The sequence below is a fragment of the Bombus pascuorum genome, chromosome 5 (assembly GCF_905332965.1).
Source record: "Bombus pascuorum chromosome 5, iyBomPasc1.1, whole genome shotgun sequence".
Taxonomy (NCBI): domain Eukaryota; kingdom Metazoa; phylum Arthropoda; class Insecta; order Hymenoptera; family Apidae; genus Bombus; species Bombus pascuorum.
Window position 1 is genome coordinate 3,726,969 of NC_083492.1, and position 17,026 is coordinate 3,743,994.

At 35.6% G+C, this 17,026-nt stretch overlaps 2 protein-coding genes across 6 annotated transcripts in view; one reads left to right on the forward strand and one right to left on the reverse strand.

Moving 5' to 3' along the window:
• The window catches only part of LOC132906613 (hemicentin-1), a 430,126-nt gene that overhangs the window by 363,557 nt on the left and 49,543 nt on the right, over positions 1-17,026 (forward strand). For all 4 annotated transcript variants that reach the window (XR_009658013.1, XM_060958938.1, XM_060958937.1 and 1 more), the window contains exons 9-14: positions 2,405-2,583; positions 9,282-9,626; positions 9,973-10,239; positions 12,088-12,444; positions 12,775-13,035; positions 14,442-14,699. Coding sequence is in view for 3 of the 4 variants with exons in the window: in XM_060958938.1 (XP_060814921.1) it covers positions 2,405-2,583; positions 9,282-9,626; positions 9,973-10,239; positions 12,088-12,444; positions 12,775-13,035; positions 14,442-14,699 (1,667 nt within the window). In the remaining variant the exon portion in view is untranslated. The remainder of the gene's footprint in view (positions 1-2,404; positions 2,584-9,281; positions 9,627-9,972; positions 10,240-12,087; positions 12,445-12,774; positions 13,036-14,441; positions 14,700-17,026) is intronic.
• LOC132906619 (monocarboxylate transporter 10) overlaps positions 1-17,026 on the reverse strand; it is a 176,127-nt gene that overhangs the window by 60,857 nt on the left and 98,244 nt on the right. The gene's annotated exons all lie outside the window — the stretch shown is intronic.

Consider the following 17,026-nt stretch of genomic DNA (forward strand, 5'->3'; position numbering starts at 1 on the left):
TCTTTACGAGCGTCACTAATTGACGAAACACGTTCAAAATAAATTCTACCAACAATGAAGCTATAAAAACTATCATAATCTTTTAATAATTCTTATATTTCGTCAAATATTGCAAGACGACGAACTAATAATCTTCTCTTTCGTGGCATTTCGAATAACAATTTTACGAAAGCTACAAGAATCCTCTTGAAAAACTATCAAATCGAAAGAAAGGGATTAAGATCTTGAGATAAACATTTGAGCCACGATTGTTACTCAGTTCGCGTACTGTGGTGAAATTCTTTTACCGATCTCGAAGCGGCGAACTCGTGCAACCGTTTATCGACCGTGTATACCTACCGATATTGGATTTCAAAGGGTTAATGCACAAAACGACGGAGACTTTGCCCAGGTCGATGGTAGTTTTCCAACACCTCGAGAACGACTATCGTGCTGAACAATTTTCTCACAGAGCGTTAATTAGCGAATCGAAAATGAATATTCTGAATTGCAAATTTTTTGCAACGCCGCGGTACATCGATCTTCCAAGTTATTGCCAAGCAATTAATGCCTCGATACCGTGGAATTTTCCTACTAAGAGGACTTAAGAAAACTTCGAGGAAATGTTCTGTAGATACAGTACCCGTAATTCATGGTGCTTGTTATGGGATACACAGTGATTTTATAGCGGCGAATAAAAGAAAGTTTCAGATTGATACGCTACGAATTTGTATACCTTCTGTACGAAAAACTCTTTTTACCATATTGCTAACAGACATCTATATATCATATCTATTCGTTGCTCTTATCAGATTAATATGAATCCATTTTTTTGCAAAATTATATTATGCTTTTATGCTTCTTAATTTATAAACTTCGTTTTGTTCTCCACTATGTATGACGAAATAAATCGAAAAGATTCGTTGGTCGTCGAAAAAATCAACCGAGTGTGGTCAAAGTTCCATTCAAGGAAACGACATTTCATAATCAACGTTCAACAGTGTCTCAACTTCGATCAATATTTTACCAATATTTTTCGTAGATACGTCAGAAAAGGTTAGCGAAAAATTTACACGACCATGCAGCGTAAAAACGAAATACACCGTCAATGTATAAAAAGCAATCATATTGATTCTCCTGGAAAACAGCTACTGGCGTATATACATACGCTAAAATTCCGCAGACTATCAAATATTTAGAAACTCGAGCTTCGCGTCTCGTGTTCGATAACGCATAGTGTGCAGCAGCGAAGGTATCGGAACTGGAAGGATTTAAAGTATCCAGTGCAGCAGGCTCGACAGCGGCATTCGAAACGTCAAAATAAAAAGGCGCGAATTTATCGGGATGATTTATTATATTTTTCTGTGGGCGCAACCTAAAAACCATATTTCACGCTGATGCATGTAATGGCGCGTGTGCACGCGCACGAGTTCACGAGACAGAGACAGAGAGAAAGAGAGAAGGAGAGGAGGAAGAGAGTTTCAATTCCAGGTGTCGGCTATAGGAGAGAAATATTCCGGTAAGAAATTGCTACCGTGTGGCGCAATAAAAATACATGAAACGCGATTACTACCGAAAACACGATAATTACGAGAGAACGATGAGCGTTGATTAAGAGTCATCTGTTCGATGGCTACTTTACGCTCGACATCGATCATGAAAATCCGGTTATCGTTGAGACAGGCTACGATACATTTTCACTGGTAAAAATTGCTCGTTAACAGCGTACGAATTGCCGGTACGATAAAAAAGAGACAAAAAGGGAGAGGATTATTTTCGTGACGATTGTAAAGCGATTTTTACGAGAAATTTTCATCGTGTATTACTTGCGAACGTACTGACATGTTGGATATTAAAAAATCGTAGCGTAACTGTTGCGTACGCGGTGAAATAGGATAAAAGGGAACACGTGTTTAACACTTTCCGGTAACTGTAAACTGGCGTTCGTTCGAAATGCAGACTATTCCAGATTTCATCGTGGGTGATGTTTTTCCTATTGCAAACTGGTTCTGCTGTAGTTGTAATGTTTCGAAAATATTGAAAATCTGATTCGCTGAGACTCTCGTTTCGGTTGGTTGATTTCTGGTCGCTGTAGGATCCAATTTAGATTTGTCCCGAGTTTATTCGTTTTTTCATATTTAATTTTGTTTTATTTGCGTTTTCGGTTCCAACGATTATCGGAAAACACATGGAATTTTCAATAAAATTGTTGTATTTACGTTAGAAATGGATAACGTTCTTTTTAATCGTTCGTTTTTCATCTGTATTTTAAGAACGGAGGAAAATAATAAGTAGATGATATAAAATAGCATGCGAGGAGAAATAATATAAATTTGATATAAAATCAATCGCAGGAACAATTACTTTCCTTTCCCTTCTTTTCACGTATCTTTCTTTACAGAACGTGTTTTATTTACTTGTTCAGGTATCGAGACGATAAGGAACTAGTTCTAACCGACGACCACTACGAGGGTGGTATCACGGAACAAACGGCTCTTACCGTGAAAAATGCGACCCCCAGTGACATGGGCTCTTACAAATGTGTACTAGAAAATAACATTGGTTCATCAACGTCAGAGGACATCGTACAGGTCTCGGTTCTATGTAAGTATCGTGAAAATCAATGAATACTATTTGTACTGAATGATCGACAAGTTATTTAGAAAATATCGATTTAATAAATTTTCATTTAATATTAAATTTTCAAATCATCGCGCATATTCATACGTAAGATCAAATCCCTATTGAAGTATCTGTTTTTAATAATCCAGAGAAAAATACGATAGGTCCAGGAGAAAATAAAATCGATATCATCGATAGGAAGAAAAGATACACGGAGAAACAGTTCCGTTCCGTTTCACATTACGACAATTTATCGCGTTTTATTCCGGTAAACGATATTTATGCGTCCATAAATTCTCTGGAACGCCGCTTAAAACCAATGCCAGGACATACGTAATGCCTGCATTTTTATTTCCGAACATAATCTGTCCAGCTTTCTATTTGTAAACTTTTTCTTCACGCCACGCTATCCGATCGTGAAACGCAAAAACGTTTATCAAGGTTTTATAATTTCATACCGGAACCGCCAACACGATTCCGTTGACGTGATAATTGATGTAATTACGTATGATAACTTACCTAATTATAGTTTCAAAGAAAACAAGGAAGATCAACGGAATGTACATTTTTTTGAAAAGTACACTGTTCGATTAATTTTATATAAACTATATCTTCGATAAATATGTTTATCTTCAGAGAATTCTTTATCTATTTCCTTTACGAGGAGATAAGAAATTGTGAATAATTTATAAAAAAAGAAATCTTTACGTAGCCTAAGAAACATCGTATCGTTAAAAGGATTAACTGAAATATTCCAGTTCTCAAGGTAACAGATGTTTCGTCGATATCGCGTAAACCTTGTATTCCCATTATTCTATAAATCCTGCGGATCTGCCAGATCGTATCGCAAATAAATTCAACGACCGCGAATCCAATGAAAGCTCATTTGTCGGCAAATAATTTTTTCGATTTTCTAAAAAAAATAGGTGAACGATAACAAAGAAAAGAAACGTGTGGAGAGAAAGAAATATCCTGGTCTGGTATCGATTTGTCCGGCCATTTTGTCGTTCTCGGCATGGCCATGCATTTTGCACTTATCTTCATTACAAGGACTAATTTCCTTCTGGCTGGCCGGCCAACTCGAACCAACGATAAATCGTTCGGCAATTATTTATTCGTCGAGTGTAAATCAACGCGAGTAAAAAGGATAGTCGAACGCGACGCAGCCCAATGCTATTTGTTTGACATTATCGTCGTGTATCTATATGTATCACTAGGATTTTACGTGTCGACCGATTAAAGCCAAAGTTTTTGAATATCAGGCGAGGTACTTGAAAATATGAAGTTAATTGCAGGAACTGACAGGCCAGTAGTTATCGTCACTTATTTAACCAGATAAATGAAAATCGAACTGTGCACGCTATGAATAATGAAGCGGGTATCTTAATTAGCCGATGGCCCAGCAATTACACGGTTCACCGAATCGTCAAATCGGCACGGGTGTTAATCGTTTTATGACTAATTTCGTTATCAAAAACCGATCGATTCGATCTTCACTCGTTACAATTACGAAATTCCGAGAATTCAATAGAAGCACACTTACGTTCGTAAGTTTTATCGAATCGTTTTACTCTCGTTATCGAAAGCCAATCGAAATTTCGTTTGGTCTGGAATAGACTCGCGGCTAATTCGCAAGTCACTGCAGAATTGCTAACTTTGAAAGTAATATTTGCTAAAATAGGATTCCACGGAAATCTGATAGTCAGCGTTTTTATCACCTACCGCATTATGAGAATCAAATCGATTCTATCTTTGTTATTGTAATTAGCTCGATTCATAAATCATTGGAAAAGGTAAAATCGTTTTTTTATCGTATATTTTTATTACTGTTGCTTTATATTTTGTTATTTTTTATCGCTTTCTTATAGCTGAAAATATGCACGGATTTCTGAATTAACGTCGTATAATATAGAAATATAGGAATCGACTAATTTGCAGGATAATTTGTCAGGAATCTTGAATAATTTCGTAAAACGTAACGTTTAAAAGAAAAACCGAAGACTCGTTATATAAATATAGGAATCGACTAATTTGCAGGATAATTTGTCAGGAATCTTGAATAATTTCGTAAAACGTAACGTTTAAAAGCAAAACCGAAGACTCGCTATAGAAATATAGGAATCGACTAATTTGCAGGATAATTTGTCAGGAATCTTGAATAATTTCGTAAAACGTAACGTTTAAAAGAAAAACCGAAGACTCGCTATAGAAATATAGGAATCGACTAATTTGCAGGATAATTTGTCAGGAATCTTGAATAATTTCGTAAAAACGTAACGTTTAAAAGCAAAACCGAAGACTCGCTATAGAAATATAGGAATCGACTAATTTGCAGGATAATTTGTCAGGAATCTTGAATAATTTCGTAAAAACGTAACGTTTAAAAGCAAAACTGAAGATTCGCTATAGAAATATAGGAATCGACTAATTTGCAGGATAATTTGTCAGGAATCTTGAATAATTTCGTAAAAACGTAACGTTTAAAAGCAAAACCGAAGACTCGCTATAGAAATATAGGAATCGACTAATTTGCAGGATAATTTGTCAGGAATCTTGAATAATTTCGTAAAAACGTAACGTTTAAAAGCAAAACCGAAGACTCGCTATAGAAATATAGGAATCGACTAATTTGCAGGATAATTTGTCAGGAATCTTGAATAATTTCGTAAAAACGTAACGCTTAAAAGCAAAACCGAAGACTCACGTTTGAATATTACGCAAATAAAATATAGTTTTCGTCGTCATTTTCAATAATTCTCTTATGTTTATTCTCGTACCTTCGCTTCGCATATTGAATTTTGAAATCGAATATATTCAAGCATAACTACATTTATCAACTTAAACGGAGTCTTGGGTGGTAGAAATTTCAAGATATTAGAGCTGTGGAAAAGGAACGTGTGCGTGAAGTAGATAGGTTAATCCATTAAAATGAATGATTTCGATCCGAATCAAACGAGCTGATTCTCCCTCAGCCTACAATTTTTAAAACGAATTTCCATCAGAAGATTTAGGTATCGTCGGTGTGCCATTTAGAATTTCGGGTTCCTTTATGCCAGATCGTGGACAGCTCCATTTATCAAACTGATCCAATTGCCAGGAGGCACGATTTAAGTATTATTATAGCTTTTGCGAGATGCAAATGTGCCATAAAAAATCTGTTTTTCAGAATAACTCATATTTATTTATTCAATAAATTCTTTAAGCTGAAAATATTAGATTATTAATATAATACAAATTTGATTGTAATTTAAATTTAACGTTGTAGTATTAATGTTTAAAAATTGTTCATCGATGATTAAAAATAATATAAGTAATAATCGATATTCGTTAAAATTTAAGGAAATAAAAAGCAACAGATTAAATTTCAATTTGATTACTTGTTCCTGCCGCAACAAAACATTCTTTTTCCTACAATTACCATCAAGAAAGTTGAAAACTTCGTGTAACTACATTATTTAGAAGTTTTATCACTGAATTATACTTTTGTCCTCAAAAATAAACTACGTACCAATTAAAAAGGAACAAAGCGACGAAATTAAACAACTTTAAACATCTATCAAGCTGCGGAACGAAATACACAGGACGCAAACTTCCTTTCGGGATAGAAACCATGGAAATAGAATAGCTCCAGCAGAGTTTCGAATTCGACCAGTGTTCCGATACCGTGGAATATCTAAAAGCCACAGGATGAAACGGTTTCGACAAAAGTCACACGAGAAAATGTTCATATAATTCAAGTTATCTAAACTAGTGATAGCGCAATTGATGTATTGTGATATTTATAGCTCTACATTTCTGTCGGCTGAGTATAATATGACCAACTTGGGAAAAACGTCAAAACATAAATTTAAAACGTACAAGGGAAGTATTTAAAAATACACGATTACCATCTTGTATTATATTTTAATCCTTTTACTTTGAAGTGTGAATATAAAGCGATCCAGATAAAGTATTATAAAAAATTTTCTCAGAAACAATAAAGATGTTCGTTTCATTTTTTTTTTCATTAAATTGTTTGAAAGAATTTTAAAGAGTAATTGTTGGAGGAAAAAATGTTCACGCGTTAGTTATTACTGAAATTGACTATTTCAAAAATTGGCTTAACTAGCGATGTTTGTTTCAATCCCATTGCTTACTATTTTGCTTGTATCTCTAAATCGTCTTGATAAAACGTACGAGAAGGAAAACCTAACAAGTGCATCTTTGGTTACTACCGAACGTGTAGTAATTAAATCTTGGGTGTGCGCCAGTATCAGCGATTGCGTTAAATGGAAGGGGGTTTAATTTTTTATTATTTGTGTATTTTCTATGAGACTGAATAATTGAAAATAGCAACTTGAATAGTTTCTTCTAATCTTGTATTTAAAGAGTTAAATGGCGGAAAATATTCTTTTGAAGAGGAACTGCAAATTTCTTTTCAAGTAAACTTCTATCTAAAGAAAGCGAGCACGTTGTAAAAATACTTCAACATTTATCACGTGAATAAAGAACACGTAGTAATTCACAGACAAACTCGCATTATTCAAAGTTTGTGTAAATGAATCTAAGTTCTCAATGATCTTGTGTAACGCGGTATTTCAATTGCATTGGTTTCTATCCATAATAAGATGAAATTACGAGTATCGTAATTATGCGAATTAATTAATTTCAACTCCTACAGCAAACTTTCGAATAGCAAGAAACCAATTAGCAGATCTCAGGTGGAGCGCCTACAACTACTTTCTACTTCTTCTATTGTACTATATTATTTTTTCTAATTCCAACCCTTTCTAAATCTTCAAATTCGAAACTTATTTCACATAATTTCACGTCGAAGGTGTAAGAATTGTACTGTATTATAAAAGAAAGATTCTTCTATGTGTCTGGCGAGAAATGTATTAACCTTGTTACTCGCGATTTGCCTCCGTTTTATTCTCATGCGTGACATTAAACCAGCACTAAAACAGAAATCTATCGTGTTTTAAAAAACCAATTCCAATTTCTCGACCTCCATCTGTCTCGTAAAACGAGCAAATAAATAGCGTCCCTTTTATATTAAGGTTGCGCAAGTTTTTGAATTCGATATTCCACCAACTGAGTCTTAAAAAAGTGCCTTGAATAAAATAAGAAGAAAATAGACGGATATTCTCACAGCGATATTCTACAAAAGCGGGATAGTTAAGTAAAAAAAGAGAAGGTTGAAGCAAATCCACGGATCACCGAAACGATACGATTCGTTGTGCCGCGGAGGGAGCTGTAAATATATCAGCGTGGATTAAATAAGCTGCTCTCCCACACCCTCCAGCCGGGTGCCGGTTATTGGGTCAGCCATTCCGCGTTTCCGAGAAGTTAACGTCACGTTAACGTAAACTCGGCCGCGATACAATGAAATTCTAATTGCAGCCTTAATACCGCTCGAGGGTGTTGTATTTTCTACAAACAATCCATGGAAACGGGCCGTGAATTCGAACACGGAAAATTAGTTTCGTCGGGGCCGAATCCCCTTTCCTTTCTTTCCTACGCTTTTCTTTTTCCTTTCTCCGCTCCATCTTCTTCTCCTCTTCGCTCCTTTCGAGCACCGACTACGCCGCCTCTCTTCGGATTCTTTTGTTTTGAACTTGCTGAAATCTTGATTACCTTGCCGAAGGTAAGAAAGAAGATAAAAAAAGGAAAAGAAAAATTGTTTCAGCCAATCTGCTGATTGGATCGTCGACGAAAGTTTCCTTTCAGGTGCTCTCTGAACTCTGGTTGTCTCGTTTTACTGTTTATCCGGCTGGATGTAGCATAAACGGCCCGTTCTCTGGTATGTTCCATGCCGGATAATATATACGCTTCATTTTGAATAGTTTTGCCGTGGACGTAAATCTTTATGCGATGCTCGAACTCGTAAAAAATACATGAGCCTTCGGCTCCCTCTTCTTCTTTTTTTCTCGCTCTTTGTGACCGTTCGGCACACCAGACACACAGATGAATCTTCTTTTTTCCTCTCCTTCGTTATTTATTTATTTACCTGTATTGATTAAGTTTATTCGAGCGAAGTATTACTTCTAACGTGGATGATCCAGTTGGACAGTCACGTCCTCCGTAGGACATTAAATTAGTTAACTTATGTGGGTTGGTCAAAGTTATTGCAGTTTTTACTGCGGTTCGAGCATTAACTTTAGAAGAGAGGAGATGCTAGGATAGTATTTGGGTTGATATAAACATCGTGGATGAATTTCATTACAACGTCCCTTTTCATATCCTTCTCTCTAAAATATTATACTCGAGAAGAGAATAGTCAAATTACAGTAACAAAATCTAATCTGCTAACAAACTTACTTTAAATAATAAAAAGATCAGTTTTCGTAGTACTTTATAAAATTCTATTAACCTTTATAACAACTAAAGATGAGATGAGAATATTTTCAAACCAGAATACTCCTCGATGTAATCTCTCGAATAATATTACCTACTACTACTATATCCTCCATATTTCTCACACAAAATAAAAACGAATCGAACGAATACACTGTAGTATCATGAAAGAGAAACAGAAAATTCCGAAAAACAAGTAATAACGAATATGAATGGAATGTTTCTGAAAAGAAAGAAGCGTAATATTAAAAATAAATTATAAAAAAGAAAAAACAACCAGTATTTCCACATACTAGTCGATGATAAGCAACCGTTTCACTGTTCCGACTCTCATTTGCTCGCAGACAAGCCAGTAGTCAAGGTGATAATGGACCCGGAAACGCCAGTGAACGAAGCAGACCGGCAGAACGTCTCGCTGACCTGCGAGGTTGTTACTGGAAATCCAGCGAGCTTGACCGCCGTCCGATGGTACTTGGACGGGGACCTGCTGAAAGAACTTCCGGATTGCACGAGAAATAGCAGCGCAACCACCACGACCACCGAGGAATCTTTAATTTTCTGCGATATCGATCCGAGCAAGCTGCTGTTGGAAGCGGTGGGACGTTCCTTTCACGGGAACTACTCTTGCGAGGGTAGAAACGACGCTGGCTGGGGACCACTTTCACCGAGTGCACCTGTCATGGTCCATTGTGAGTCCCCCTTTTAATTTTTAATTCCTCGATCCGATCCATTTGCTCGTTCGCTCCCCATGTGAACCAACTACTGGGACTCCTGTTTGCGAGAATTTGTTTTTCTTTTTCTTTTTTTCTTCCCTTTTTATACCGCCAAGATTTATTTGCCTGGCGAAAGAACAAAATGCTGTTTCAGGTCAACGATTTTTAATTTTTTTTTTTTCTAATCACTAATAAGGTGCATTTTTAATTTTCCCATAAATACATAAAAAGATTCACTGGCTAATAATAAAGAAAAACGAAGAAGAAGTTTGGTCGGAGTTTCCGGTATAAATAACGAGTTGCTTGTTTTCCGTGTCGATAGACAAACCTGGGCCAGCTTCGATCTCGTACGAGCCCCAGCAGGTAATAAAGAAACGGCCATTAACAATCACGTGCTTCGTACTGGACCCAGGACGGCCAAAGGTAGTTGGCTTCAAATGGTTACGAGGCCTTCATAGACTTCCGGATGAAAACAACGCTACCCTTACCATCGAGTCGGTTAATTTGGAAACCGAAGCGAACTTTACTTGTCTGGCTTACAACGAAGCCGGCGACGGCGACCCGGCTACCACGTTTATCGACGTGTCTGGTGAGTTGTAAAGTTACTCGAAAAACTTTCTAATCCCCCGTCGAATAAATCTGTCGTCCGTCTTTCACGCGACGTTCATTTCGCGTTCGAGATTCGTGCACGGCCGACCGAGATAGGAAGCGCTAAATCTTATAGAATTTGGAAAATGTGGTGGAATAAGGGAATGAAACTAGATTCTATTTTACAGTATTTTTTCCCCTCTTTCCTTCGATATTTCAGAAATATTCTGTTTAATTTACCAAGGTATTTATAATTTGTAAAAATATATTTTATATTAAAAGAACAAAGATTTGTTTAATTTTCTAATAAATTTTATACAATTCTTTTTGTGGAATTTTTCATTTCGTATACACGTATAAATTTGTAAGTAAATTAAAAATTTGATTCGATCATGTACGATCTATTAAAATATTTTAAAGTTTAACAAAAATATGTGTCTCGGACAATTTAATATAATTATTTTTATTCACTTTTTAATTTCACATGCGTGTAGGAATTAATATTGAGTCGATTCTTAACTAGAGATGTTAAGGAAATCAGTGATTTCGTTTTCTACAAACTGCGACATTTTTTCACGCTGTTAATTTATAGCTGATGGTACACTAAGCACAAGGACACGACTATATACATACAATTTGTTTCGCGAGCAATTCTGGTAAAATTTGTATTTCCAAAAGAATAGTTGCGCTACTTACGGCACGCTCATGTCTGACATAAGGCCGATCATTTCTACTTAAAATACCATTCTGCCTCGTTCTACGGTATTCCTTTCCGCCTCTTTCTTAGTGTTCAGTGTTTTAATTAGTCGACCGAAATTCTTTCTATTTAATACATATCCGTCGGAAGCTTCTGCACGTAGAAATGGTTCCACAATTGGAAAATTATTTTTTGAATGAAAACACACACACGCCTTTGAAAAGCACCTTCGTGTGGTAAAACAAGAGAAAAATGCAAGAAACTCGCAATATTTAGAACGGCTAGAAAAATATCGTTTTTTAAATCTCAAAATTCATTATATGTATATATGCTGAAAAATGTATTAAGCTGTAAATGAAACGTAACGCTTTATTACTTGTTACTTTTGTACAACAGAAAGATAAACTTATGTAACATGAAAGAGCACAAGTGTTTTCACAATTTCCGTGCTGTATCTAAATTAATGATTCGTATCTTGAGACCTCTGTAAACTTGTCTTGTTTCCTGTATTTTTCCTCCTTTTATTTGTATCTCATTTCTTTGTGTACTTAATTCGCATAAGCGGCAACATGCATTACGTTACGTTTGCCAGCTAATTTTGCATAATATTTCCCCGATGTCACAGAGGCTTTATTCGACTCGTATTTCATATAAAAATAGAGAAACGATAATAATATTATAACGCTTCACTGCGTTTCAGAGGAGAGGGCGCAACAACTATAGCTCGACGAATATTCACCCTTGAATTCAACATCTCCGTGTGTCGACTCATTTTTGAAATTCCAAGACAAATCACGTACAAACTCGTAGCTCATTTATTTAATTGAAACGATTACACATTTAAATAATTGAAAAATTGTTAAAAAGTTTCGTCGCTATCATGCTAAGATTTATTTATGTTTGACAAATTTTATTTTACACTTTCTCTAAGATTCGATTATCTACGATAACAAATTGATTCGCACACCAATCTATTCCAATTAAATGTACCTTAAAACAGCTGCAAAATCGTATCGTATAATAAAGTTTGGAAAATATTCCGCGTCGATTCGAGCTTATCGTAACGCAACGATATCGTATCTCATTCTCGATTCGTAACAATGCCCGTTCTGTTTCGAGGACCAGTTCAACTTGTTCTTTGATTGTCAATAGCGGAGCCAACGTTTATCAAGAAGCTGCTCCCTTATCACGGCTACGTGTACAATTCGCCGAACGTTAGCATCATGTGCTGGGTAGAGTGCGCTCCGATGTGCAATATTTCCTGGCTAAAGGACGGCATGCCGATGGATTTCTCGAAAACGAACCGATACTACCTGTCGAACGTTTATCATCCGCCTGATCCGCGAACGAATGACTTCGAAAGCATTCAATCGACCCTGGTGTGGAATCTAACTGCCTGGCCGAGCGGCCAACTCGATCGCGTCGAAGACAACGTCAGATTCACCTGCGAGAGCAGCAGCAACAGTATTGGTGCTGGAGTGAAAAGTAGCACGCACTTTCACGTGGAATGTGAGTTTATTTGATTTTCAGTGAAGTTAACTTAACTCCTCGAATACTGAAAATATTATTCTCACGTACTTTTCGATATTTATAGACTATTCGTGTTTTTCATGTCTCGCGATATAAAGTTTAAATATTATAAATAATTACAATTATGAAATATTATTTAATATGTTATATTTTATATTTGTCATTTATATGTTTTAATGCATTATTTCGCTACGATGCTCCCAAGTGGACTGACATAATGCTGTATTCGTGTTTGCGTTCGAACAGTATGCACAAATACAGTCACTTTACACAGCGTAAAGTTTATACGCGTCTTTTTCTTCGCAACAGTTCCGCCAGAAAATATGACGATATCAAAGAAGATAATAAACGTGACGGTCGATACGATACCGGAAACGGTGAGCTGCAATGCGAGAGCACAACCGGAGCCAACGTTTCGTTGGTTTCGGGAAGGTTCCACAGACACTATCATCGAAGGCCGTGTCCTCGATCTGAAAGTGGCGGTGCCTAGACGCAGCAACGGGACGTACTACTGCGAGGCATCGAATCGCCACGGAAGCCGGAACATTTCCATGGTCATGAATGTTCAATGTAAGTAAAGAAACATCCCGACGTGCAAGTTCCTCAGTCATCTCGAGTGACGTTCAAATATTGAGAAAGATTTATGTTCTCATGGCAGAGTATTCTTCGAGAAAGAAATGGCAGAAGCTAAAAGAACGATTTCTCTCTCTTTCTCTGTTTCTTCGACTATTTCTCTTTTTCATTTTTCTCTTCTCTTTTTAATATTTTTCGTTTGCGTTAAGAAGATAAAGATGCGAATGTTCGTTAAGGTAGAAGAAACGTAGAAATGAAATTCAATTGCGCAAGCAGAAAATGCCTTGTTAAAAATAAAATGCCGAAGTGTTTCATAGAATTGGAGTAAATGATCCGAGAAAATCATCGATTATATTTTACGATTACTTCTTAGTAGCGTCTTCCTTAAATTTATAACGAAAAATGAAAAATACGATTACATATTATGTTTTTTTAAAAAAACATCTTATATGGAGGAGGATAAAGTTTTACTTAAATTAATTTAAGAAAAGAATTAAGAATGATCCGAGAAAATCATCGATTATATTTTACGATTACTTTTTAGTAGCGTCTTCCTTAAATTTATAACGAAAAATGAAAAATACGATTACATATTATGTTTTTTTTAAAAAGACATCTTATATGGAGGAGGATAAAGTTTTACTTAAATTAATTTAAGAAAAGAATTATATTTGCAAAATAATAGTAAAATAATACTTTTTGCCATTTTCGTGAATACAAACGTTCCCCTGAATATTTTTCATTAGGTTACGTATGATAAGAAACATGTTTTGGAATATCAGAGGAAATAAACTCCTCACGTTCGCATTACAAAGATCGATTAAATTGTTTAAGACTGTTTCACGTTCGATGAACCGAAGAACGATAGGAATTCGGCCGAAATTCGTTTGGTTTGAGGAACGTAATTTCGATCAACGGTGAGAACGTGATGAATCGTTCTTGAAATATTTCACGCAATTGCACGTTTCATCCCTTCATCGATTTCCAGTTTCTCCTACGTTTCATATCTCTTGCCTTATATTTCCAATCTCAAATATTTCCGAAAGTAATCAAATGCTGTAAGTTGCTATTACTTGAGGTTTAAAAATTCATACTTTCTTCCAAGATACGAAAAGAAGCATCGAAACCAAACGACTTCGATGTACCACACGTTCTCTGATAATTCCATTTTCTAATTCTTAAAATCACGGTAGTAAATCTATCATATTCCTATGAAGAATTATAAAGTACTCGGTCTAGCGGTCTCTGATAGATGTAGCTATTACATCATTATCATGCTCTATATGTTCTATCTGAACAAAGCAGCGCAAGACAATGATTTAAGGAGCAAGTAAGACGCGTGTCCAAGTGACACAGATGTATTCGTGCAAAACCAAAGTTAATGTGGCTTTCTTCCTTTGTAGTTAAGCCAGAATGTCACGTGGAAAGGGAACGAATAGACGGGGAGGATTACGTCGTGTGCTCAGCGACGGCCAATCCGAAGGAGACTGATTTCGTTTGGTCGTTGAAGAGTGACAATGACACGCTAGAGCAGAACGCCGAGATGCGCAATGGGAAAAGCTACATCCGCCTCGATACGTCGGTAACCAATTTCCGGACGTACGTTTGCGTTGCTAACAACTCCATCGGCCATTCCAATCCTTGCGACCGCGATGTACCAGGTACGTTCTAATTTGCTTCCTGTTGTACTTGATGATTACTTATGTTTCTACAAACTAGTAAAATTATATAGATGAAAGTGTTAGGTATTAAAGAAAATGAAATCTAACTTGCGGATAAATTAAATAAGTTGTGTTTAATGTGGCGAACGGATCCTTAGCTTAGATATATTTTTGACATTGTTTGATATTATACTTATTTATTATTATGCAGAATGGTTCGCCATGCAGGTTGGATTTTCGTATCAATTTTTGTATCTATCTTTTTTTTGCACCTCAAGTACTTACGAACGGTTTTTAATGGTCACGTTTAATTGAAATAACAGAGTTTTAATGACGAAGATCTGGTAGACGATGATGATGCTCGGTTTTCAAAACTTGGCAATTTAATTAGGAACGAGATTCCAGCCGAAACTGCTGCGAATTTTTACGAAGAACGGATTCCTTTGCCAGAGTTATTTTTCCTCTCGCGACATCAACATTCCCATCGTGGCTCTTACATTATATTGTGTGGTTGTAATTCACGTGTAAAGAAAAATTCCCGAGACCGAGTATCTGAAAGCGTGAGAGATTAAGAAAATCTAAAAACGTCTCTTGCCCACTTAGAAATACAGCGGAATACCAGCAAGTACTTCATTTATTTACCTCCGCATTTAAATATGTTACGATATAAAACTGGTGTTATTCTTCGTTTCTAATTTTCACCATCGATGTTATATTTAATTTTCCCATAAATTTCTTTCATATTTCTCATAAATTATTTAAGGATAATGAAATTTTTTACTAAATTATATTTAAGGTTTATACGAATTAAATTTTCGATCGAAAAAGTTATTTGAGATAGTACGCACGTGTAGATAAATTTTGAACGACCCTTTGATCACCTTATAGTGTTTTCATATTCTGAAGGTACACGTACATTGGAAAGTTACAAAAACGAAATTACTTTCTTGTCAGTGTCACTAAATATTCATAAAGTGATGCTTTACATGTTTGCTCGGATCTTTTGTGGATAGAACTTTATATTAATATTACGCTGAAGCGAAGAAACGAATGGATGATAGGCGATAAAAAGCAAGCAATTCGAAATTAGACGAAATTATTCTTTTACAATAGTTGCAAGAAATATCTTACGGGCTAGTAACGTTGAAATAAAATTTACATAGTGTGAAATTTCAGTCCGAGGTGAATTCCGTTAAGAGTTAAATAAATTGCAGGTAAACTGCCGCTTTTCGTGTAGAACAATTTTGAACGAAGCTATTCATGCGGTCATAGTACTTGCAATTAAGCATATTTTTATTTCTGGCTATACTTGGTGATCCAGCAGCAAGATTTAACGAACCCGAGACGAGACACATTTTTCCATGTCTGGGGTTCCAACGCGAACATTCGAGTGAAAGTTCGTAAATTAGATTCTGAATTAGATTCCCCTCGAATACTTGGTAAATTCAAAAGTTTGATTTATTCCAAGTTAAATCGGATTTGTCCTTTTAATTTGCATTCCTCGTATATTTTTCTCGTTTACTTAAAAACGTCAAAACGATGGTAATTATTTTTCTCGTGGTTGGCGTACCTGAAATCCGTAGCGCTTCTTTTGAACAGAGAAAAAGATGTTGTTAACAATATGTAGATGGTATGTAAAAACAAAATTGGACGAGGATCGCGATTAAAAAGGGAAATTATACTTTTATTGAATGTTATGTTAATTTTATTATCGCAGACACGAATTTTCAATGTTTTTTTAACAACAAACGATGGAGATTCGAGAAAGCGCGGCCAGATTTAAACGAGCATTTTCCGTGATACGAACTCATTTACGTTGCCTCCCGAATTCGAAGTTTCCAACTAAGTAAATCGAGATTGATCTATCTAACAGGGTCATTACATAACAAGATATTTCTGCAATTATGAAATTAAATGTTAATAAAGATAGATGAATTTCAAGTTAATTGATTTTAATTCTTTCAAATATTAACGTAGTATAACTTAATTTCATCGGGGAAGGATCAGTTTATGAAAATATATCGAGTGATCTATAACTAAAATAATTGTTACGTAATTAAAATAAATTGCGAGTAAGTTCAGAAATTTTTTAAATAAATCAAGAAATTAGAAATCTTGTCCATCGTAATTTCTGTTTCGTTTTAACCCAATCCATCTTTATTTCGATCTTTACATTATGCTTCTGTTCTCAGATTAGGAAAAACAACGTGGTAAATATAATGCAAAATATATAACGATTTCTCTCGTGTTTAATATTTTAATCAATGCAAACAGTATTTATAAGAATCTTCGTATTTGTAGGAAAATAATTCGGAATTCTTCCAGTG